Here is a 24905-nt window from a genome sequence, read left to right on the forward strand (position 1 = left end):
AGTTATGTAATTCTACACTCAAAGTATTATATAATGGAATAATGAGTGAATGTACCTCTCTGTGTTAAAATTTAAACTTTATATTTATCTTATTTTATTTTTCTAAAATTATACAACGCTTCTTCAGTGATAATTGATGATCCGCGCTTTTGACATTTTAACTAATTCAATATATATGACTATGAGAATTAATTTTGGACTAAAAATATTAAAATTTAACAAATTTTAACAATAAAAACCTAAATATCAACTCGGTTAAATTTATATCTTCAATCAACTTTTTTATAACATTACATCCACCATCTTAAAATCCTGGATACGTCTCTATTAACCAACCATTGATAAATATTTCAAATCCCAACTTACGTAGATCAAACTATACAGATTAATTAAAATGAAGAAAATACTATTTATAGTAATAAACATAATAAATATAAAATTCTAAATAAATTAATTATGTATATTAAGAAAAATTTAACTATAAATATTTAATATAAATAAACTTAATAATAAAGTATGACAAATATTAGGTGATTTCTTCTTATCTATTTTAACCGGATAGAATATTACAAAAAAGGATATAAAATTAAACAGTGCTAATCCATAGAGATTTGAGCAGAGAGAGATATTTTGTAGTGTGTAAAAAAAAAAAGTCTATAAATAGTACCAAGCTATCACTAAACCTTCACACTTCACAGAGTAGTATAGTAAGCTAAGAGAGAGAAAATGGTGTTGATTGATAAACTTTGGGATGATGTTATGGCTGGTCCCAGCCCTGATAAAGGACTCGGCAAACTCAGAAAGAGCCTCACTATTCAAACTGGTACTCTTAATTCTAACAAAATTGATATGTAAAATCCATTTCTGTTTGTGTGCATGAAAATTTAGGGGAAAATTGATGAAGTAAAATTAAAGTTGTATATATGTAAAGATAATTGATGGAGATCGATCCAGTATTAACTTAAATTTTCTGAATTGGAATTGATTCTCGTATATAGGTGGTGAATCAGGAGAAGGATCTAGCAAGTACCAGAGATCTCTGTCGATGCCGGCAAGTCCGCCGACGCCAGGTACGCCGGTGACGCCGACGAATATATCGCCGACGGTACGGAAAGAGAATGTGTGGAGGAGTGTTTTTCACCCAGGGAGCAATTTAGCTACCAGGAGAATTGGTGCTGAAGTGTTTGATAAGCCTTCTCACCCTAACGCTCCTACTGTTTATGACTGGTATGCACGTATATATCATGATCGCCTAAATAAATTTTTCCTTTTCATTTGATTTAATTATCGATAGTCAATCAACTGAGTTACGAAAAGCTAAAGAATTAGTTCATTTATGCATGATCTCAATTTTTTATGGCAGGCTCTACAGTGGGAACACCAGATCTAAGCATCATGAGAAGTGCTGAGAGTTTTTGGGTGGAAAAAAGCAGTAGAAAATCTTCATGTAAATAGTGTTTTTTTTCCTATGCGAGTTGGGGACTTGCTATCTATATTTGTGATTATATGTTTTTTCTGTTGGGTATTAAGTTATAATTAAGTAGTATGCTGTATTGTAAATTACGCTTTCAAAAGCTAATTTCTTAGCTTTAATGGCAGGCCATCTATGGCTTTCTAGTTCCAAATGAAGTTGTTACTATTATTACTATACTGTTTGGATGGTTGTCTTGCTTTATTAAATATCTGAAAATGAATATGGTAATGTTTTTGTTTGTTAGTGATGGGTCAAGTGTAACTATTCTTTTGCAAGTTCATGTTTATCTGGTTTCAATTTTTAAATAATTATTAAATGAAACTTGGCAGTGTCTCATTATCATCCATCATAATCAACTCTAGGTAGGGGATAAGATATGTGGGTCCGGCTTGAATGTCACTGTAATTACGTGTTGAGAAATAAGAGATCGGATCAAATAACTACTCCAACCTTTTTAATAATGGAAAATAATTAAGTTTTAAATATTTTATTAGCGGGTGGTGAAATAGTAATCTAGATCATAAATTTGAGATTGTCACCGATTGAATAATGTCGTATAAATTATAACTCGAATAATATTTAGGTTGTCAAATTTATATTAGTTATGAGAAATTTATATAATTATACAAAAATTAAACAAATCTAATAATATTTTTTTTATTTGTTACGAGAAAATTTATATAATTATATAGAAATTAATTATCTAGGATCTAACAATATATGCGTTATTTATTTCAAGCTTTTATTTTATATTACAGTGAAATGTTGTATCGATTCTCTTAGGTAGATTTTTAATTCTATACACAATTAATGTACTTCTTATTATATAAGTTACCAAATGTGATATTCGCTTAAACGGTATTTTAGACTTGCGTCATTCATTTTCAAGCCGGCTGTGGAAAACTCTTTATTCGTCTTTTTTTTAAAGGAGTTTGAATCGATAAATTGAACTAAAAAAAGTGTAAAAATTGTATTGATCAATAAATGAAATTTAAAAAAATGTTAATGATTTATTGATTTTGACTAAATGATTTTTAAATAGTTTTATAAAGAAAATGGATTATGAGTTTGATTTTGATTTTTAATATTTGATTATTCGTTAAATGATAACACTATAATAATTTACTCTATCGATACATAAATATCAAATCTCAATAGCTTACTAGTTAGTGTATTTGTTCTTTAGCCTTTAAAAATTCACATTCAAAACGTAAAGTAAGAATTCTATTTGTCGAGTTATTATTGTTTCGATTTCATGAGCACTTATAAAGTTACTCTATTGTCTAATCGTATATTTATTTTACAAGTATCTTTTTATTGATTAAACTAAAAATCGAATCGTACTTTCCTCTTAAAAAACTATCTTGTATTTTCCTCTTAAAACTAATCATGGAGGAAGGAAAAGAGATCTAGAGCCTGTTTGGCTCAGCTTAAAAGCTGGTCAAACTGACTTAAAAGCTGGTTTTTGACTTATTTAACTGTTTGGCAATACTCAAAATAGCTTATTTTAAGTTAAAAAAAACTTATTTTAAGCCAAAAGTTAAAAGTAGAGGTATTTTTTTTTTAAGCTTATAAGCTGTTTTAAGTTGACCATATTTTTATGTTTTTTCCGTTAATATTTTTATACAATTTCCAAATTACCCATATAACCCTAACATCTCTTTCTTCTATTTTTCCCTTTTCACGTTTGGTATAACAACTTCAGCACTTTTATCCAAACGCATAACTGCTTATTTTAAAAATAAGTTTCAACACTTTCAAAAATACTTTTTTAAAGCTGCTTTTATTAAACCCATCCAAACGGCCCCTTATTCCCTTCTCAAAGGTTAAAAAAGGAAAACTCGCTGATCTATAGACATTAATTCATCATCACCAACGTACACCAGACGAAATACTTTGTTGCTAATGAGAAGCCAAATTTTCGAGTAACGACAATCCATTAACTAAGGGTAAATATCCAAACAAAGAGTTCCAATAAAATCTCGTAGAAATAAATCAGCGGATGTTTTGGGATTGAAATTGTCTTTAAGCAAGAAACAGAAGGTTAATTTACATCCTAGCTAGTTGAATAAGTTTACAACACCAAGACAAGGCGCGACTAGTCAAATGTGACAGAAGCAGCACCATTCTTCTCTTAAAAATTGATGCATCAAGCCAACGTCTTGGCTTGATAACGCTGTATCAATCACTTGGATCATACAACATGAAACGACTCCATAAGAACGTAAATAAATCATTAAACTGATGTGTTCATAACCACTTCAAGGTGTAAATAAATCCATTACACTAATGTGTTCATAAATCACTTCAAGGCGAATAAACGCTGAGTCATTGTAGCTGGGTGGGTTGCCTTTCCTGAATAATGAACTACTTCTGTATGATACAACTTACTGAGCTACTTACTTTCTATATGGATTTACAAAGAACTCCGCACCCCAGTTGAAATTACACTTCTTATATTATATTTTGTATAGCCAAAATTACATTGTCACCCTTCACTTCATCATGGTCTGTCCCATTCTTTGCTTTTCGTTGGTATGCTAAGATCTGAAAGACAGCAAGCTAGTTAGATATGCTCAAGATAAATCAAAGGAAAGATGAGAATTTATGGAAGAATGCAGATTCAGGACCACTGTGTTGTTTAAAAGAGAAATCAATATAATGCATCAGTTAGACTATCAAATATAAGATTGTCGACATGTTTCTGGAATAGTGGATGTCATCTAAGAGGGAGCTTACCAGATTACGCTGGTTCAAACCAAATGTTTCTTGGATTTCTCCCAGTGTCTGATGCTCTTCCACAGTCTGGATTTCTGCTTTAGAAGGATCTCCAACAATGGGTTTGGAAATGGCCATGATATCAGAACTTGAAGGGTTGTCAGTGGGGTTCTTCTCTTTTATCAGCACTATGTCAATTTCCCCGACTTCTATGGAAGTCTGCTGAGCTACATACTGCATATAGATAATATATTCAAGTGAAGCATGCTGCCATACATTCATCTATCTGCAATTTAGGTTTATACAAGTGTGAAAAGGGTTAAGGCCGGTAGAATACCTGTCTTAAATGTTTAACTTCCATAGTTGGCTGGCAACTAAGGTAAGGTCGTTGCAAACTTGGTATATCCTCCTCGGAAAAGGAAACAAGCATAAGTCTGGCATCCAACTGAAAGGGAAAAAAATCCATTTAGAGCATTGCAAACCAAAGAAAATCCATCTACTTGATACCTCAATCGTAGAAAGCAACAATTAAATAGCAATAGTAAATATTGGATAATCACAAATGTACAGACGGAGACAAAAAGGAAAACATCCAATAAGAACTAGTGTTGGTTTGCTGTACCTTCCCTTCATATTCATCTGAACGAGATAGAGAAGCAATTAGCTTCGAGACTCTGCTGTTCCTGGAGACTTTGCCAATGCCTCCACCAAGACCCCCATGCCTGTTGTTACTTCGCATGCCACCTTTTCCCCAGGCAAGAATTTCTGAACAGCGAATAAGTCCACTACATGCACCAAATGATTCTTGGTTTGTTTCTGCATCATTTTCTTCACTGGCTGCTGAGGCCTGAGAAGGCCGTCCTGCCCTCTTTTTCTGCCGCTTTGGTTTGACTTCTATCGAGCGCTCATCAGCAGAGGAAGAATCCTTGCCAACATCATGATTACCATCTTCTTCCTCATCAGATATATGGTGTTCAGCACCCTGATAATTTCTTCTTCCCCTTAAATTCCGATAGTTTCCCTGAGATCTCCTCGTAAAAGCTGCTGCTCTTGCAGACCGTTTCCTTCCCAGTGCTTCGGATTGTCGCTGTGACGTTTGTGCGATTGAAGCTTGTATCTGTTCAAAGAGTAAGCAAAATATGAAATGGTGAAAAGGTAAAGGAAACTCTAACCATTCAGAAGGTTATTGGAGCTCAGATCAATGTGTTCAAAAAGTACAAAATACCTAATGAACCATATCTGCCCTTTGCAATAGATATAACATCACTTATAAATATTGAGAGAAACATGTCATATATTTCCACACTTCTCTTTGACATTGCATGTGGAATCAGCCAAACTTACATATCTAGGACGAACTGACAATTTTACAGGAAATAAAATATCTGCTAGTAGAGAATAATATGTATGGAATACATTATTGGCACTGAACTTGGATTGGTTTACCTGCTTATTTAAAGCTTTATCCTCTTCATGAAAAGCAAATTCCTGAGTAATACACAAAAGAGGTAAGTCCATTTCAATGAAACAGGTCAATGGTAGACCTTTGCCACGAGACATTCTAGAGTAAACCATAATAGTACCTCCTCCTCAAATTTATCAATATCTGGATATAGAAATGCAATTAGAGCATCATAGTTCGGATCATCTCTCAGAGAACGGCGACTAGCACAGTGGGTACGACAAGCAGGACACTCATTGTTCCTAAATATAGTTGACATACTTAACTGGATAAGCAAACACTTGTTACTTCTCAGGTCTCAACTAGTGAAATATAAGTTTAGTAGGTACCCCATTCGCATAGACTTGTCAATGCATTCTCTGCAAAATCGATGCAAACATTCCATAACTGTTCTGGTCTTCCGTATGATGCCTGCATGTTTCACAGAGGTAAACTGGTAACAACAATTGATATACATTACAAAAACAGAGCTTATCACTATGTTCTAGAGGAGATCCCCCCGTATATAAATCATAGTCAAATACAGCTCCTCAAACAGTTCATCAGAAATTAATGTAGCTCTCCTTAGTGACTAAGTGTCAATACCAATTCTGTTTTCTCACATAAGCAATATATTTCCCCAGATGGCTCCGAAATCAATAGGAAAGGAACATGTAACGAATCCACATAGGAATTGTCAATGTTAGGAAAAAAGAAGAAGAAATATCAATCATAAGTTGAACAATAGAAAATGTAGGCAGCTAACAATAATTCACCTATATCAGTTAGTGACAAGAAAGAGAAGTCCCAATCAGCACAATTTCAAGCAGAGATCACAAGAGGTAGAGACTGAAAATTGAGGTTACTAGAAGAAACCCATTTAGTAGATAATAGAGTCTCAATGAGACATGTTTCTCATTTCACAAGAACAAATATAGAAAAATTATAACATGAAAAGAGCAATTATTATGGTTGAACGTGATATTTTCTTAGAATCTCAAACTGGGTTGGGGGGCTCATTAGTAATCCTGGTACATACTGTCATAACAATTGAAACATAACTCTAGCAAAGAGGAGGCTTCACCTTCTCTTACTCCCAACCTCTAACATGCCCACAGGACAATGAAGGCAGCATAATCATTTTACATCATGACTTTCCAAAAACCACATAAAACTGACATGCATTTTAGTGGGTTTTTTGAAATGCTGAATTTGATAGGGTGGTGTGACACTTGAAGTATCTTGCTGTGACATTCTCTTCAGACATATCCAACTCTAATAACATAAGATAATAAAGACAGTGAAGAAAGAGCAGAGACCCATACCTAAACATATAGGACACTGTACTTCTTTGCGAATTTCTGAAAGTCTCACAGTGATAAATCTGCAATCAAGCAAATATAAGCACAATAACCAAAATCCAGATACCCCATATTTAAAAAATCTGTCGAGTTGGCACAGAAGTGGAGGTTCAACAGTTCATAAAAGAAGATGGAGCATGGTCCCAGGCTCCATATGGGTAGATTATACGGAGGGAGAGAAATTTAAGATGCTTTGAAGACGAGCAAGTGACCAACTAAAACCAAAAGATAAAACTAAGTTATTGTCTACTGTTTTATTTTGGGAGTAAACAAGAATGTATAGAAGATACTGAGTCTCTATTAGAAGTTCTAGAATCTTTCCAAGACAGTAGATACTTTGGTAGTTTATATCTTTTTGCTTCATACACTCTATAAATATGTCCCACCACAGTGTTTTGCATTTTCACTTTAAAGCTAGTCACCATCTCAAAAAAAAAATATCCGCATTATAGTTCTCAATAAGAAAAACTATATCTATTACTGATAAAATTATTCCTTGGAGAGATGGCATAAAAGGAAGATAGTAGAAAATAAGGAAAAGTCGGCAGGTGTCAAAGACAATTTTAGTGTTAGCATTAATCACTTAGATGTTCAGCAAACTATCATATACTAATAATAACAGCTGAGTGCTATACAATATACTACCAATAGGAGAAAGAAAACCACAATTTACATTGAATTTGAATAAAACCATCTTGTATTTTTTCAACAATTTGTTGCTCATGTGGACTTCAACTTATATTGATGCGCAACCAAACTCAAGTTAATATTCAAGAAGTCAAAGAACATCAGGTCATACTATATCCTTAAATCTACAGTATCAGAATCCTTTGCAAACTCAACAAATCTTGTCGAATCAGCTTGAAAGGAATTAATTCTCAAAAAAAAATTGAAGGAATTTTACTTGTCAAAAAATCCTCGAGATGAAAGGGAGGGCCTGATTCCAGCTACTATAGATCTTGATATATACCGTTCAAAAGACGATGATGTCATGAAATTAGGAGCAAGTAGCATCATATATATACTAAAAAGTAAATTATAACCAGAAACAAACACTGTTTTGATAGGTAACACAAATAAATGATTAGGACTAGGTTTACCCTGGATGTCTGTATGCATATGTAATTATTGTCAATTGAACGAAAACCTAGACTAATGTGTTGCCTCTAGTTTAGGCACACAGATAATCTATCTAGCAAAGTGTTTCAACATTCATCACTATATGGATTATGTATATTGTAACTCTAGATACTATATGCATAACAGTCAACTTATGGTATGGATCTACTGAAGCAATATCTACTATTTTAACATTAACCATACTTAATGTATCACACAGAAACAATTATCTGGACATATCAGAGTTTTGGGAAGCGAGAAGCGGAAAAAAGCGACGAGGGCTTGCTTCATAGAAGCGAGAAGCGTGAAGCGAAGCGCTCGCTTTTTTTAAAAAAAAGCGACATTTAGTATAAAAATAAAAAAATTAAATAAGTAAATAGAGCTAATATAGTCTTATATTGAAAAAAATTACATAGGCAAAAATACTCATAAGTCATAACATATAAAGCAAAAAATCAAAAACATAATTAAATCACAACGATTCAAACTCCTATTCTTCAACAAGGCTGCTAGACTGATCACAAAATAAAATAAAAAAAGCAAAAGAATTGAAAAAAAAACAGAGGAGGCAGCAGTCAGTAATTAGAAACAGAGCAGAGATGAAGAGATGAAGCACAGACAAAGATTGTATATTTCATGAGAAAAGAAACTCATAGAGATGAACTAATAAACATTAGCTAAAAAAGAGATGAACAAAAAGTTACCTACAGTCGCGGTCGAGGTTGAAGAGAGAGGCAGCCTCAGTCGAGATCATCAGGAGAGAAAGAAGGGAAAGAAGTATTGTGAAAGAAGAGTCGCGAGGAGAGAAAGAAGGGAAAGAGTCGTGAAAGAAGAGTCGTAAGGAGAGAGAAGGTTATATTTCAGATTTTTAAAAAAAAAACCTAATTTTTTTTTAAAAAAAATCCTAATTGTCGCTTTTTTTTAATTAAAAGCGTGCTTTATTGTGTTTTTGCCTTAGGGTCGCTTCTCGCTTCTTCATCTGAAGCGAGAGCTTTTTTCAGATCGCCTCGCCTCAAGATAAAAAAGCGCACAAGGGTCGCCTCGCTTTGAAGCGCGCTTTTTTGCGCTTTTCACAACACTGAGACATATTTAAAGGTTTAAATTCATTCCTGGCGTAACAAGAAAGCACTTGAATTCGCTTGTAATCAAACCCTTATATCTTTCTCAGGAGTTAATACCTCAGATGGTCACTCAATTATGCACTCTCTCAAAAGTCACTCAACTTTCAATTTTCACACAAAAGTCACTCAACTAAGCACTTCTTTCTCAGAAAGTCACTCAACTTTGAATTTTAACTCAAAAGTCACTCAACTATCAACTCTTTTCTCGGAAAGTCACTCAATCTATTAAATTGTTTTTTAATTAAAATTTGCTGATATTAATTGTTTATATAACAAACCAAAATTTAAAAAAAAAATAAAAAAATACCATTTAAACCATTTGAGTGACTTTCTGAGAAAGAAGTGCATTGTTGAGTGACTTTTGAGTGAAAATTGAAAGTTGAGTGACTTTCTGAGAGAAGAGTGCATAGTTGAGTGACCATATGAGGTATTAACTCCTTTCTCAGAGAATTTAATTTTTTCCACACTATTTTTTGAAAAAGTATTTTTATACTTCACTAGAACTTCTTTACCTTGAATGAAACATCTAATGTCTCCACTAAAAGACTCAAATCTAGTCTCGCCTCTCTTTCATTGATTTGAGGGCATGTTGTGGTAATAAACATAGAGCAAGATCGTAACAGAATGGTCTTTACTGTTTCTACTAGAGTGCATTCCCCATACCATTTTGATGTTTCTGTTACCAGCTATTCTAGTATCTGTTGTTATTTACTAGTAAGAGAAACTTAATTACTCGCGCTTATTCAAGTCTAAATGACACTTCTCTCATGGAGCATAAAAAATATTATGCACACTTCCCTTTAAAAGAAAAAACTGCAACATTTTTCTTCATTAGATCTCCAAAATCATGTACTAAACGTTAACAAGGACACCATTTGGACATTTAGGTATAAAAAGAACTCAAAGAAAAAGTAAAAATTTAGATCATCTCTCCAGGATTCCCCTATTTTATATGAAATAATGCAACTTCAACTTTTAGCTGGTGTTAAGGAGAGCTCTTTATTTATTGATGTTTTTCTCTGGGAATGTTTGTAATGTAATTGTCAGATCTGTTTTTCAAAAGTACAATAGAAATTAAAAATAACTTGAGGCACTTTCCTGAAGAGCGCTCTGGGACAGAAGAAAACTTCTTAGACAACAATTATCAAAATAGTTTGTTAGTTATACTCAGAAATTTTCCAAAAATGTCGCCAAACACATTCCCATAAAGCTTTTCAAACAGGGCCTTGATGCTTTCCAAGGTCGATGACAATATTCTTAGAATGGATTGACAACACACAAGTGGTTGAGCAATTCTGTTATGTGTATTTCATACCTATTGGTTGTGTCTTGCCTTTTTCTATCAAAAGTAAGGAACATGAATAGAATTTCTCTAGAAAAGCTAAAAATGTGCACATACATAATAGTTAAGCATGTGGCTTTAAAAGATCAGCGAAAAGAAACTTATCTGGAAAAAAAATGAGAAATTAAAACTACATTTTCAGGGTTCATGATTAAGAAACTATGACAAGCTAGATACTCAATAGTTTATCAAGGTTCAAGAACAAAACAACTTGGTCAAATTGTAGAGCAATTTATCGCAGCGATAACCAGGTTTCTATTTTGGAGGAATAATTTTCATCTACACTAAGCAATCCTAATCAGGTATGTGTAGAAGAATGTAACGAACACTATGTCTCTCACTAAAACTGAGCACATGGTTTTGCTCAAAACAATACTGGTTCTATCATGAAATGGCTCCAGATCCAATAGGATGTTAACAATTTGGAAGTGCCTTTTATCAATTTAACCATGAGGTCCATGACAAAGATATTAATAGCTTGGGTCAAAAGAGAATATGCCATTTTGGAGTCCAGTCAATTATATGTTCATGGAAGGAGTCTGTATACCTGAGTTCATGTATAAGGGATCACAAAGTAAATTTTTTTTAAAAATGTATGAATTAAGTAAGAGTGTGAATTAAAGATTCAAGAGACATGGAAGAGCATTTGTAAAGGGCAGATTACAGATGGAACTAGGACAAGCTGAAGACAGTTCTAGCTTATGGAAAATCAGATCTAAAAGTTGAGTTTGTGTATTAGAAGAACTCGATGTGTCAAGAAATATTATTACCACGTCAAGTGGGAAATGAACAAGTAACAACAAGAATGAATTTCACAATCTTGACTAATTCTGAGTTCAATGATTTTATCGAGGCTTTGACACTCATGATCTTTGTTGGTATGATGCAACAATAAAACTTAGAAGTTTCATCGACTCAGCCAAAACATTGTTAAAGTAAATACAAGAAACATCAATCTAACTTCATACAAGTTCATAACTGAAACCTAAAGTATCTTCTAATAACTTAAGCAGCATGATTCCTCATAATCATATTCAATCAAAGTTGGCCTGCCCTATCAAATTATAGATTCGACCTGCATCTGGACATGCCACATGCAAGCGCAAACCAGATGCATCAAATAAAGCTAATCAGAATTCAAATTTACTGACTGTTCTGTTATTTCAGACAAATCTTAATAATTACTCCCAAAACTCGAAAAAGAAGAAGAAGTCAAACCACTGAAAGACAAAGCCACAGAGCTCCTCTAGCGATGTTCATAAGAAGCGAAATACAAACTCAATTACAAAACAAAGCTAGTGGATCTCAAGTTATACACCGTTTCTAACATTCTACGCAGTCCAAATCACACCATTGACTTCATCACAACAACAAAAATACTCATACGCATATCGTGCATATATATATATAATGCATTATTCCATCTGAACATACTTAGACCTCTACAAATGGAAAAAGATAATAGATAGAGCACATTACTCGTCTTTCTCCCCGCCGCTCGAACAAGTAGTTCCATCCGAATCTGAAAGTCAAACACAGAGCAGAAAATCACAAACATCATGTTATGTTGAGTGAAACTCGAGTCACCGCTGAAAATTGTGTGTATATACAAATGAAATGTAACATACAAATCTATACACATGTATATACACGGATTGTCTATGTATACACGTACCTTCGCCGCCGCTGTCATCGGCATCTTCGTCGTGATTTTGATTACCTTTTAACGAATCATCGTCCTTCTCGTCCGGTGGCGGAGGAGTAGGAGAAGTTTCGTACGGACGCTTCTGTGCAGGCATTGACTATTCAAAGCTGAGAAGTGAGCTCGCCAGCGACGGTGGTGGCGGAGGCGTTGGTGTATGGTGATGGACTGGGAAGAGAGGTGAATAAGAAAATAGCTTCTTTCTTCACGCTGCTTATTAGCGTCTTATTTATGAAAGAGAAAAGTACAAGTGTTAAGGCACATGGTACAGGATTCCCCTTTCGGCAATTTCACTACAATTACGATTTATGAAAGAGAAAGGTACAAGAGTTGAAGCACAAGGTGCATTATTCTTTACTCGGAAATTTTCTTATTACTCTATTATTTCACACACTGTAAAGCGGAGAAGACGAGAAATAAACGTGGAAATTTGGATTTGCGAAATCTGAATGTTTATGATTATTGATAAAAAGGCCCTATTAGTACAATTTTCTTCTTCAGAATTTCGAAATTTACCTAAAAAGGTCTTATTGAGTCCTCCATTAATAACTTCACACTACTTAGTACTATGTAGGTAAAAACATTAAGTTCTTTTCATAGCCACCAAAATAAGATAAAAATTGATGCTTATACTATTTATACATCAAACCAAGCCAACTTAATTACAGTTAAGTGATTTAACAAATATGTTTAACTGAAAAATACAATTAATGTAAAAAGTCATTTTTAGTAGTTTATTTTTCCCCATTTCAATTAGAGAATTTTTATTCTTTATTTTTGGATAATGTTTACCGAACCTAAAAAACAAAATAAAAAGAAAAAGAAATCCTCTTTATCAAATTCACCTTATGTACACACATATTCAGAGTATTAATTTGATAAATATCGAGTGCCGATAAATGAATACAAGGAAAACAATCAAGGGGTCATATTTACTCCATTGTTTTTAAAAGAAATGTTGATATTATCCGTATTATATTTTATAATTAAATTTATCCTTAATGCTATACTTTTAAATTATATCCGCCCTCATAATTGTATTTTGTTTGAATATATATAACCTAATTATGTTTTTTAAGCTAGAGGCTACATAAAAAAAATTTGCAGTCCAACTAGCATATTTGATCATAGATTTTGGATATAATTTAGAAATTTATTTTAAATATTTGTTTGATCATACACATCTTTAAAATTTATTTTAAAATATCAATCTGTCAATTAAAATTTTCAAAATTTGAACTCAAAGTTCCAAAAAGATTATACAATTATAGTTTTTTGGGACAATTTGACTTTTTACTAATATTACTCCAAGTTTTTTCCGAATAAATGCAAGTTAACGCAATTTTAGAAACTCAAATTTTTAAATTTCAACTTCAAAATCTATATCCAATCAAAGCTTAAATATAATTTTCTATTTTTTCTTCTATCAGATATTTATTCAAAACAAATTATAGAAATACCTTGCCTTGATGGTTTATTAAAGTAATTAAACTTTAATTTTAGAAAAGAAAAATAACATCAATATTTGTATAAGAACACAACTTTCTATTAAAATAAAATGCTATTACTAGACGACATAATAAAATAAATATTATATATGTTTTTGGTACACGGTTTATTACATGGTTCATCGGTATATTTTTTTATTAATTTAATTAGAGATAGCTAATATAGATTTTTTATTATTTATTTTTCATGTATATTTCAAGAAAATTAGAAAAATATTAAATTTGATTTTTCTTATTAGATTAAGAGTCAAAACTTTTGAAGACTAAGAAAATTTATCTCAATTTTATATAAATAAATATATCATGAAATAAAAATGAAATAAAATTATTCACTACTATTAATTTGTTCTCGTATTTTAAGAAATATTTTCTCTATTTCGATTAAGGAAGATCATATTCGAACAAAATATAATTGTGAGGAAAAATATATGACCTCCAAAGCATAACAACAAGGGTAAGATATAACCCTGAAAATAAAATCTAAAGTAAATATGAAAATTTCTCAAAATATGTGGATAAATATATTTTTATGCATTGTTATCTTTGTTTTTTTTTTTGTCTTGCTTATCATCTAATAAGTTGAATTTTATTATAATTCCTTGTTTATAATAATTTTTTTTGTATCCTACTTTTTTTTTTAAAATTAATATCTCAAATTATTGACGTGTGTATCATGTACCATAAAAATAATATAATTTTTTTTAATATTGCATGTTGTAAAAATAAAATACAATGCAATATAATATTATATTTTATAAAAAAAAATATCTCATGCAAACAAGCCAATAGGAGGGAGGAAAGAGAGAAAAGCGAGATTGGAAAAGGATATCTAAATTTGTTTGGATGATTGTTAAGTATGTTTTACGATATATTATATGATATTGTGTTTATATTATTTTAATTAATATAAAACTTAAATAATAGTATTGTTATCTATTTTATACAATATTACGCATAAATAATTTAAAAGATAAATTTATAGAAAAAAAAAGTACAAAATAGGGTTATCTTAAAAATATATATAAGATTAAAAATAAAATAGACTTATTGAATAATAAGTGAAAAGAAAAGAAAAAATAAAAATGAAAGTAATGATACGATTAATCAAATCGATTATTATTGAATTTTTTTATTATTATCTAATAATAAATTTAATAATATAATATAATATAATTAATTTTAAAGTAATCAAAATAAATATTATTCTGATACGATATAAGTGGCATGGTGAATTCATGCATCAAATTCTTTCGCCGCAATTTTGTTGACTTTCCCCTTTAGTTCTTTGGTGGGAATGAGGGAGCGACGCCGGGATATTCACTCTATTTTAATTTATTTTACTTTTTTTTACTATTTTTGAAAATCTCTTTCGATATTTTAGAAATCTTTTACTATTAATTTTCTCATATTTTTAATTTATAAATATAAAAAGTTCAAAACAATCATTTATGTTTTTAAAATTTACGTTAAATCAAAATAATAGAAATAAAGTAAAAGCAAGATAACAACATACATAGCCTAAATTCACAAATTAAAATTTAGAAAAGACAGGATATACCTAAACACTATTTTTGTGCTTCATAAATAGTGAAATTATATTCAATAGACCCTCAAATCAAAAATATGACAAATGGTTCATATCCATCCCCAAAAAAAGGGAGGCCAAAAGCTATAAATGTAATATTATACCTATTAATATGAATGGATAACAAGACAACACATTACTATCTACTAAGTACTAACATTCTACTCTTTGTGTTATCCATAACTTCAGACTAAAGATATGTCCTCGATAAGTTGAAATTGCATCATGTTCTATCTAATCAAGATTTCTTCGATCTACCTCTATCCCTACCTCCTCTGCACTGGGCATTCGAACATCTTCTCTTCACATGTCTAAATCATCTTAGTCTCAATTTTTATATATTATACTTCATCGAAATCATTCTCACCTTGTTTTAAGTATCCTCAATTCTAATCATAATTCTTATAGTATACTCATACATCCATCACAACATTCCTATTTCTTCAACTTTTATCGTGATGTTCTAGATTGATCAAAAACTATGCTTCATACAATACATTTAGTCTAACTATCATGAATATGTAGAACTTTTCTTTGAGTTATAATCATACCTTCTTATCACACAAGACTTCGAATATGATCCACCTGCATCAATATGTGAGTGACATCCTCATCAATTTCCTTGAATAATAGATCCAAATACTTGAAACTTCCTCTCTTTTAAATAAATTGTGTATTAAGCCTCACTTTCATATCCATGTGTTACGTCACTAAACTTATACTCTAGGTAATTTTGTCTAAAGTCACAATTTTATCATTTCACTTGTGAACTTTTTTCTAAATCTTTAGCTTAGCGTTTTACTTCCTCGTGAATCTCATCAATCAAACATGCCATTTGCAATAGTCTCATGAGACTTTATTTTGAGTTTATCGCCTCAATGAACTTATCACCAAATAAAAATGGGTTAAAGACCGGTCCCTAATGCACCCCTAATAAAACTTGAAAGTGCTTAGAGTCTTCTCATTATTCTCAGATAAATCTCGAATCCATCATACATATCCTTAATCTTACTAATATACTCCAGAAACACACATTTAGTTTCAAACATATTCCTAAAATCATAGTAAGCCTTTTTTATATATTAATATAAATATCATTTTTGTTCCTTTTCATTTCCCTATACCGTTAAACAACTTTTATAGGAACATCACAACATGTACACTGGGTCACAAAAACTTCCAAGCCCATGCTTACCATCATCTCCATCACCCTAAACTAAAAATTTATAGCATGACTTAACAATTTGATTGTTATGAATAAAAGTATGAGAGTAATAAAAAATTAAAAAGAAAAAGAAAATGGAATGGAAAAAAGGACCTATAGTAGAATACTCCCTCCCTTCCCTCTTTATATTAATCTATCATTATATATTAAACATATAGTTATCCTATAATTAGTTGTCTGTGTCCGTGTTATTGAATCAAGAAAATATTAATTAATATATTTTTATATTATTCTTGTATTATCATTTTAAAAGTGTTCATTTTATTAGTAAAATTATCAAAAAAATTAAAGAGTAAATTAATAACATTATTTCTTATTTATAATTTCCGAAGGAAAAATAAAAAAGCGATCAACTGGGGAGTAATTAAACCCCCGAGTTGATAGTTTCGAATTTCGATGTCGTTAAAATTTCGTGAACCGCAATCCAATTGCCTTGGTCAGCTCATAGCTTCCGGCAACCATGTATCGATTCTCTAAATTCTTGCCACAATTCTGATTCTTTGTGCTTCCAGCAGGATCAGACCCCCAAAATTCTTCTTCTAATGGGTCTTCCCGAAGTCGTTGATGTTGCCCGCAATTATGCCGTCATGGTCAGAATTCAAGGCCCGGTGCGTCCCTTTTCCTTAGCCAAGATTCATATAACACATGTATATGATTTTATATTACTTTGCTTATCTTACTATTTTCCAAATTACTGTTCTTGAAGGACCCAAAAGGCCTGAAGATGCGAAAACATGCTTTTCACCTTTACAAGTGAGTAATTTTGCATAGCTGTATGTTGTTTATTTTGTGTACTGAAGTGGAAGTTGTTAAATTGAGTGTAATTTTGTGGGTAGTTCTGGGAAGACGACACTATCAGCATCTGGGATGCTTTTGCCCAGTTCCTTTGTTAATGGTTCGGTGTCTGAGCAGATTCAGGGTGAAAGCAAGTTGCAGTCTATTGGAGGTCACCTCTTGGTTTTAACTGTGGCTTCTGTTATTGAGCCATTTGTCGTACAACAGGACACAAGTGACATATCAAAGGTTGGATTCTTAGTATTCTTTCCGTGATAATTTCTCCCTCCTACTCATTTTATATGATGATCTTTGATTGGAGAAGATGAACCACTTTTGAGACACTTATGTATACTATATTAGAAGTTATCTAGTTGTCCTTACCATCACATGTCGATTCCAATAAGATCAGGTCATTAAGTGGAAAACGAAAATGTCAAGAATAAAGAGATCGTATATTTAGACATGTACAACTTTTGAATGGTTGAAAATGGAAGATTTTCCTGGTGTTATTTCATGTATTTTTATTTATTTTTGGTTTTACCATCTTGCAGGATAAGCCCAAGCTGATTCCTGGTGCTCAAATTGATATACTACGGGAGGTATTTATTCATACCTACCAATGTTTTTTTCTCGGTAGGAGAACTTCTGTTTAGGTTTGTGGATATTAAATTGATATTGGATGTCCTTGCCCATGGTTTACAGGGAGAAATAAAACTGCAGAATGATCTCAAAGAGTCTAGCAAGGAGGGTTTGAACTGGCTACCTGCTGAACTCCTAAGAGTGGTAGGACATTGTGATAAAATTTTGTAATCTGAATGATGGTTATCATAAAACCCATTTTATCTTATATAGGACTTATATTTGCATTGTTAAATTCTAGACTGATGTCATTTGTTTTTTTGTGCCCGTGAACTTGCATTGCCTCGGTAATGATAAATCAATACTCCCTATATTTCATAATATATGGCGTTATTTGACTAGGTATGGAGTTAAAAAAAAGAGAGAAGATTTTGACGCATACTAAAAGGACCTTCAGAACTGGTGGTCTTAAACACATCATGACATTTCTACAGCCATAATAGCATATGCTGTCAAGGGTTAAATGGTAGGTCTAAAGTTGAAGAGTTTAAAATGGAAAGGTTCATTCTTTTTATACTAGACTAGTGTAATATAAAATGGAATTGAGGGGTTACCTAGTTTTAAACCACTCAACACTAGTTTTTGACATTAGTTCTTCACTGTTCACTATTATGGCTGGTGTTCTTCTTTGTCACTATGTTGTTACTGATGAAGCGTGAAAAGGTGTTTGATACTGTGTCTGGTATTCTTGCTGAAGGTTGACATCCCCGTGTCATCTGCTGCTGTCCAGTCACTCATCGAAGGTTCTTCTAGTTCAATTGAACATGGATGGGAGGTGGGTTGGTCCCTAGCTGCCTATGGAAATGCTCATCAATCATTTATTAACACCAAGCGCAGACAGGTATGTTGTTTCCTTCATTTGGCACTTGTAATGTGTAACCATGAAAATCTCTAAACCTTTTTGTGTAAATAAGTAAATATGTAATAATCTCTGTACATCTGTAGATGATTGGTACAACCAGATCAATAGATTTGGTCAAGCCACTCACAGGGCCTTGTCAATACTCTTAACCATTATCTAGGTCTCTTCTTAATGAATCTGATTTATATTAAAAAGGTATCTGTATTACTGTATAAACTGTCTGGAAATACAGGTAGAGTAAGTTAAAATTTTGGTTTTGTACAATGTAGTCAGTGACGTTCTTTGATATCTAATGACTTCGGGATTTTCCCAAACATTAATTTACATTTTGAGCTTCAACTCAGTATGTTCTTATGGTAGGTAACATATTAATATTTGTATAAGCATTTAATAGTGTTATTGGAAAGGAGCTCATTTGAGTCTCAGGATGTCAAGTGCAAAATGGCATGAGAAAAGAACTCTGTTCCACATGAGTCTTTGACTGTCCATCTTAATCTCGCTCTTTCTTTAGGATGGTCTAAACAATATCTGCATTGAATATTCTTGTTCCCCCCTCCCTTTTTTTCTGAGAAAGATACTTAATGTCCTAGTTTTTATAGGCAAAGGTCTTGTGAGACTGATTTTGTAGATTAATTATCATGTAACTGGAACTCTCATCTGATAATTTCAGGTTGAGCAAATGTCCTTCCCAAGTCAAACTCCAACGGTGGAGGCGCAGTCCAGCCTTCCAAGTGTGATAGGAACATCGACCACAAGAATTGCTCTTCTGAGAGTTCCTTCAAATCCATATGAGGTTTCATGCTTTTATTGCACTAAGTGGCATCAAACTTGTGAATGAAGCATCGCATTGCATTTGGCTGAATGAGCTTGCTTTTTTTCTGGTAATTTTTGAAAGCTCCATTTTGTTGGTTTTTGATGGTAATGACTGGCTTAGGTATTCCCTTTCAGGACCCACCTCCATTAAAAGTCTCTCCCTGGAGTAGGAGAGGTGATCTTCTTCTTGCTATGGGTTCTCCTTTTGGCATCTTGTCTCCCAGCCACTTTTCGAATAGGTAGTTTTTGGTATATTTTCTACTACATATTGGAATTACACCTTTCTGTAATTTATTCATCCTCGGTTGTCAGCATTACAATGTATGATTACTAATTTTTATGCATTAATCGTCTTGAATGTCAAAGGACTGATTCTTGTTGCTAGAGGTAAAGATGTTTTAGCTCATCTTTTTATAGTAAGCTTTAGTATCGAGGGTCTGGATCTTTCTGGACTTGAGTTCTGATCATGCTAAGGATTAGTTTCCTCTTTAATTCTTGTCACATCTCCTTGTGAAAGCTCGAATTTGGTCTTTTCTTGTTATACAGCATATCAGTTGGAACCATCGCAAACAGCTACCCACCTAATTCTCTGAATAAAGCACTGCTGATTGCTGACATCCGTTGTCTCCCGGGTTTGACCTATTACCTTGCAGTTTTATTTAATTAATCCTTTCATTGTTGGTTGCTTTTATTAGGTACAGTGCTTTATGTTTCAGGAATGGAAGGTAGCCCAGTGTTAGGGGAACATGCAGAGCTTATTGGTGTTCTTTCTCGGCCACTCAGACAAAAGGCTACGGCTGCTGAAATTCAGGTAAACCGTTTAATACTGAGCTCTATATACTTGCTGAGATCTATCTTCACATATATTGCCTCAATTTGATATTGAAGCATTGGGTGGCAGATGGTGATTCCATGGGAAGCTATTACATCTGCTTGTGCTAGCTATCTTCAAGAAGAGCGACAAACTGGTAGAAAGATCCATTTTAATAATGGAAACTTAATCAGTGTTAAAAAGGAATCAAGCTCCAATAGTATTCAGGACGGACCCATCAATTACACTCAAGAGCATCTCCTAACAGGTTCTGTCCCCCCATCCTTGATTGAGAAGGCAATGACATCCATCTGTCTTATCACTGTTGATGATGGGGCATGGGCTTCAGGAGTTTTGCTCAACAAGCAGGGTCTATTGCTTACAAATGCTCATCTTCTAGAGCCGTGGAGATTTGGGAAAACATCTGTAAATGGTTATAACACCAAATCTGATGTAGTTTTCACCACATCTAATCAATCTGAGCATCCAGGGGATGATAAATTTACCATTCACCATAGGAATAAATATTTGCTTCAAAAGGAACTAAAAACTCCACAGTTCCTTGTTAACAATGAGCAAGGTAGCTTTAGAGTTAACTTGGCAAACACCAGCAGTAGGACCATTCGTGTTCGCTTGGATTTTATGGATCCTTGGGTATGGACAAATGCAGAGGTAGTTCATGTATCCAGAGGACCTCTGGATGTCGCACTACTACAACTACAGCTAGTTCCAGATGAGCTCTGTCCCATTACTGTGGACTTCATGCGCCCGTCCCCTGGATCAAAAGCATACATTCTTGGACATGGGCTATTTGGACCACGATGTGGTAAATATCGCTTTCCTAGCTGTGTCTGGATATGTTCTTCTCTAAATAAAATTTTGGGCGTTTACTTTTATTTGGACACATGCCACGGCAATCTGAATTTTAGAATGTTCTAGAACTTTGTTCATCTTGGATTTCTCTCACCTACCTCTTTTCTCGTGTTCAAAATTTGTTCGATAGTGTCGTTATAAATCAATTGCAGGATTGGGTCATGTATATCAGTTTCATTTTTTTGTTACTGCTGGGATGCATGATGTTTCTTCTTCTCGAAGTGATGATCAAATGATAATTGATAAGAGTATTTATAAGGTGGTACCGTCTAATTTGGTGTGAAGCCTTCACAAAGGGAACTTGAGGCATCCTTTAATGGAGAAATAATAACCAGTTTGGTCAGTAAGGGGGCTCGAAAAACTGGTTAATCTTTTAGGTCAAGACAGGGATTCTGGGATTGTTTATTGATACTGATTTTAATTTGTAGTCCATGTTAGTGGTCAATGAAGGTGAGTTGAAAACAGTTGAAAACCATTAGCTCTCAGGTTCAATTCCCTACTAGCCAGTAGGTGATTTCTTTCCATCTGTCCAAGCCTTGGTGGAAAGAGTTACCCGGTACCTATGCTGTTGGGAGGTAGTAGGTATCCGTGGAATTAGGCAAGGTGCACACAAGCTTCCTGGACACCACGGTTATCAAAAAACAAGTTGGACATGCTAGATTAAGAATAGGACGGCTGTTTTGGGGCTCAAACAGGGCTAGTAGAATAAGGAGACTGGTAGAAGAAATTAAAAGGTGTTTCCTTTCTTGGCTATTAAAAACCACACCAACTTAGAACTTCATCCAGCAGAATGGCCATATACACACAAACTGGAATTGGGGAATTAAATTTTGAGTGTAGGAAGTCACTTAATCAAAAAAAATAAATTAAGATAAAAGCGGAGTCCTCTGTTAATGCATTGGCTGTTTTTTGGACTTTGTCAGCTCCATGGTACTAGTATAGCTTTTTTGAAATGGAGGCTGACCTGTTTTCTCTTCAAAAGCCTTCTGGTTTTTGCTTTTATGACTAGGCACCTTCCAGTTGCCTTTATTATAATGACATCTTACTTTTTTTTTTCTTATCGGATGTCTCCGAAGAAACATGACATCTAACTTCATAAAGAAAACAAGAGGCAAAATTCTTCAGTGTTAAAGCAAGTAAAATTTGATGAGCTTTCAAAAATGGAATTTTGAAGTTGGATGTTTCTTCTTAACTCACTTTCTTCAGTCAAGCTGGTTCAAGCATATTTTACTAGCAGTCAGGGTGTTTGTTGCAAATGCTGCTATTGTTTGTTGAAACTTGTGTGTTCCATCTTTTTTTTTTTAATAAGGTTAACTTGTTTGCTACATAGACTTTGCTGGACATTATTTTCTGAAATTGATTCTCTTTGTGTGTGTGATGGAGACATGAGTTGAGCTTAAATGGAATAGTGAGGATTCATATAGTTGACTCCAGTTTGTTTAACACCGAGACTTAGTTGTTGTTTGTTTATCTATCTTTGTGCACCCAACAGTACTAAATCATGTTGCTAGTCCCTTTGATATCGTGGAGGTTAAATTGTTTTTCTTGTAAATAATTTTGTTAGGCACTTTCATTTTGAGCATGATCATATACCGTATATGCCATATGTTCCATGCCTACATTATTCTTTCTTTCTTTTGTTTTTTTTTCTTTTGTAATTTTTCTTTCTTTTTCCTATCATACAGACTTCCTTCCATCTGCCTGTGTGGGTGCAATAGCTAAAGTGGTTGAAGCAAAGAGGCCTTTGCTTGATCAATCATGTTTAGGAGGAAATTTTCCGGCAATGCTTGAAACAACAGCTGCTGTACACCCTGGTGGTAGTGGTGGGGCTGTTGTTAATTCAGAAGGACACATGATTGCCCTTGTAACAAGGTAACTGACTTTTGGATGACTACTGGGATGCTTATAAATTGTGGATATTTTCTTTCCAGCTTATGCATGTTTAAGTTGTAATTGTCCTTGAAGTTCAATATAATGATATTATGGTTCATTGCATTCTGGAGTACTTTGAAATGTCCTTGGAAGAAAAATATTCTTGTTTGATTGTATGTTAAATTTACTTACAAAAAATGTGTGCTAATTGTATGCTTTGCATACAGGAAAAAAATATGTTGTCTAATTTAAATGGTCTAATATTGGAAGAATATTTCGTCCTCTTATTTATGTTGATCTTCACATGTCACGGCCTTTCAATAGTTCTCACCATCCATTGAAATATTTCACGTTAAACTGTGTCTTCATAGTCTTATTTTTTGATGCAGTAATGCTAGACATGGTGGAGGGACAGTCATTCCACATTTGAACTTCAGCATTCCATGTGCAGCTTTAAAGCCCATCTTCAAGTTTGCTGAAGGTACTTTATTCGACTGTTTCTAATACTTCCTTTCTTAGATAATAATGGACATAGCTCTTCCCAGTGTGAAGAACTAAAGCAGCGACCTTGATCTGTAATGCCCTTAATAAGTTTTGCAACTTAATATCGAGATATTTGGTTGTTTCTGATAGCTTGGTAGGCACAATACCAATGTCTGATGGTTTCTGTTTTTTTTTTTTGGGCAGACATGCAGGATCTGTTACCCTTAGAATATCTTGACAAACCAAATGAACAGCTTTCTTCAGTGTGGGCATTAACTCCACCTTTATCTTCTAAGCAAAGTCCCTCTCTGCTTCATCTACCAATTCTTCCTCGAGGAGATAGTAACGATGATGCCAAGGGTTCTAAGTTTGCAAAGTTTATAGCTGACCAGGAGGCCATGCTAAAGAATGCAACTCAACTTGGCAAGGTTGAACGTCTTCCAAATAAACTTGTTCAAAGCAAGTTATGACAGTGTCCCATTAGTCTCCCAAACAAGTCAGACATAGCGACAAGGCGTGACAATGTTGATGCCTCAACGACCATGACGACAAAGATTCACCAAAGACTCGAGCCATATGTATATCAGAGAAGCATGATCCAAAGTTGGGATTGTACCATGATTCTTTGTTGTTACAAATGTTGGTTGCCTGAATGTGGAACCAGGGGTTAAGAGGTAAAGGCATGAGCTTGTGATGAATAATTGAAATAGATTTTAGCCAGACTTGTATAATAAACATCTACTGCGCTATGATGTTTGATGATTTATTTATTTTATTTTATTTTATTTGTATGTACAAATTTTGGTGGAGAGGTGTTCTTGCGTTTGGTTATGAGATAGTTTATAATTGCTACACGTTGTTTACCACAAGAGAGAATTTATGCAACTTGGGATATAACCAGTGAAAACATAATTAATTGAGCATTTCAAATCGTTTTTACTGGAGCATGTCTAATATGTAGATCCACATGTTCCCTATATTAAAAATATTTTTTTACTTTTAGTTGTCCACGCTATAGCACACCATGAGAATGACAATTTCCCCCCTTGTTGTATTACCTTCAATATTAACTACTCATTTCAAAATTTTCAAGTCCATTAACACTATGCATGAATTGATATGAGTAGCATGATAACTACTTTATTTTATTACTCTTTTTGTTCACTTTTACTCGTTATT

General features: G+C 33.3%; 3 protein-coding genes across 4 annotated transcripts; 2 read left to right on the forward strand and 1 right to left on the reverse strand.

Moving 5' to 3' along the window:
- Positions 1-687: 687 nt before the first annotated feature.
- LOC101258429 (auxin repressed/dormancy associated protein) lies at positions 688-1717 on the forward strand. Its single transcript, NM_001320438.1, has 3 exons — positions 688-823; positions 999-1227; positions 1364-1717. The coding sequence occupies exons 1-3, from the start codon at positions 727-729 to the stop codon at positions 1407-1409; spliced, it is 372 nt and encodes a 123-aa protein (NP_001307367.1). The 5' UTR covers positions 688-726; the 3' UTR covers positions 1410-1717.
- A 1986-nt stretch (positions 1718-3703) lies between these two features.
- On the reverse strand, positions 3704-12668 carry LOC101258122 (putative E3 ubiquitin-protein ligase RING1a). The gene is made up of 10 exons (XM_004232859.5): positions 12252-12668; positions 12056-12098; positions 6959-7017; positions 5984-6065; positions 5776-5896; positions 5639-5680; positions 4815-5309; positions 4530-4637; positions 4214-4426; positions 3704-4021 (listed from the first exon to the last, which is right to left on the reverse strand). The coding sequence occupies exons 1-10, from the start codon at positions 12373-12375 to the stop codon at positions 3929-3931; spliced, it is 1380 nt and encodes a 459-aa protein (XP_004232907.1). The 5' UTR covers positions 12376-12668; the 3' UTR covers positions 3704-3928.
- Positions 12669-16941: 4273 nt separating this feature from the next.
- LOC101257828 (peroxisomal leader peptide-processing protease) lies at positions 16942-24580 on the forward strand. 2 transcript variants are annotated; one of them, NM_001320432.1, is made up of 14 exons: positions 16942-17204; positions 17303-17349; positions 17433-17619; positions 17925-17972; positions 18076-18156; positions 18710-18853; positions 19545-19667; positions 19823-19926; positions 20234-20319; positions 20404-20498; positions 20589-21324; positions 23057-23243; positions 23633-23724; positions 23931-24580. In NM_001320432.1, the coding sequence occupies exons 1-14, from the start codon at positions 17139-17141 to the stop codon at positions 24194-24196; spliced, it is 2262 nt and encodes a 753-aa protein (NP_001307361.1). In that variant the 5' UTR covers positions 16942-17138; the 3' UTR covers positions 24197-24580. The 2 variants fall into 2 exon arrangements, with proteins under 2 accessions (NP_001307361.1, XP_010316767.1); XM_010318465.4 differs by lacking the exons at positions 16942-17204; positions 17303-17349; positions 17433-17619; positions 17925-17972; positions 18076-18156 and adding an exon at positions 18355-18478 and having other exon boundaries at positions 23931-24535.
- The last annotated feature ends 325 nt before the right edge of the window (positions 24581-24905 follow it).

This window comes from Solanum lycopersicum, chromosome 2, assembly GCF_036512215.1.
Source record: "Solanum lycopersicum chromosome 2, SLM_r2.1".
Classification (NCBI taxonomy): Eukaryota; Viridiplantae; Streptophyta; class Magnoliopsida; order Solanales; family Solanaceae; genus Solanum; species Solanum lycopersicum.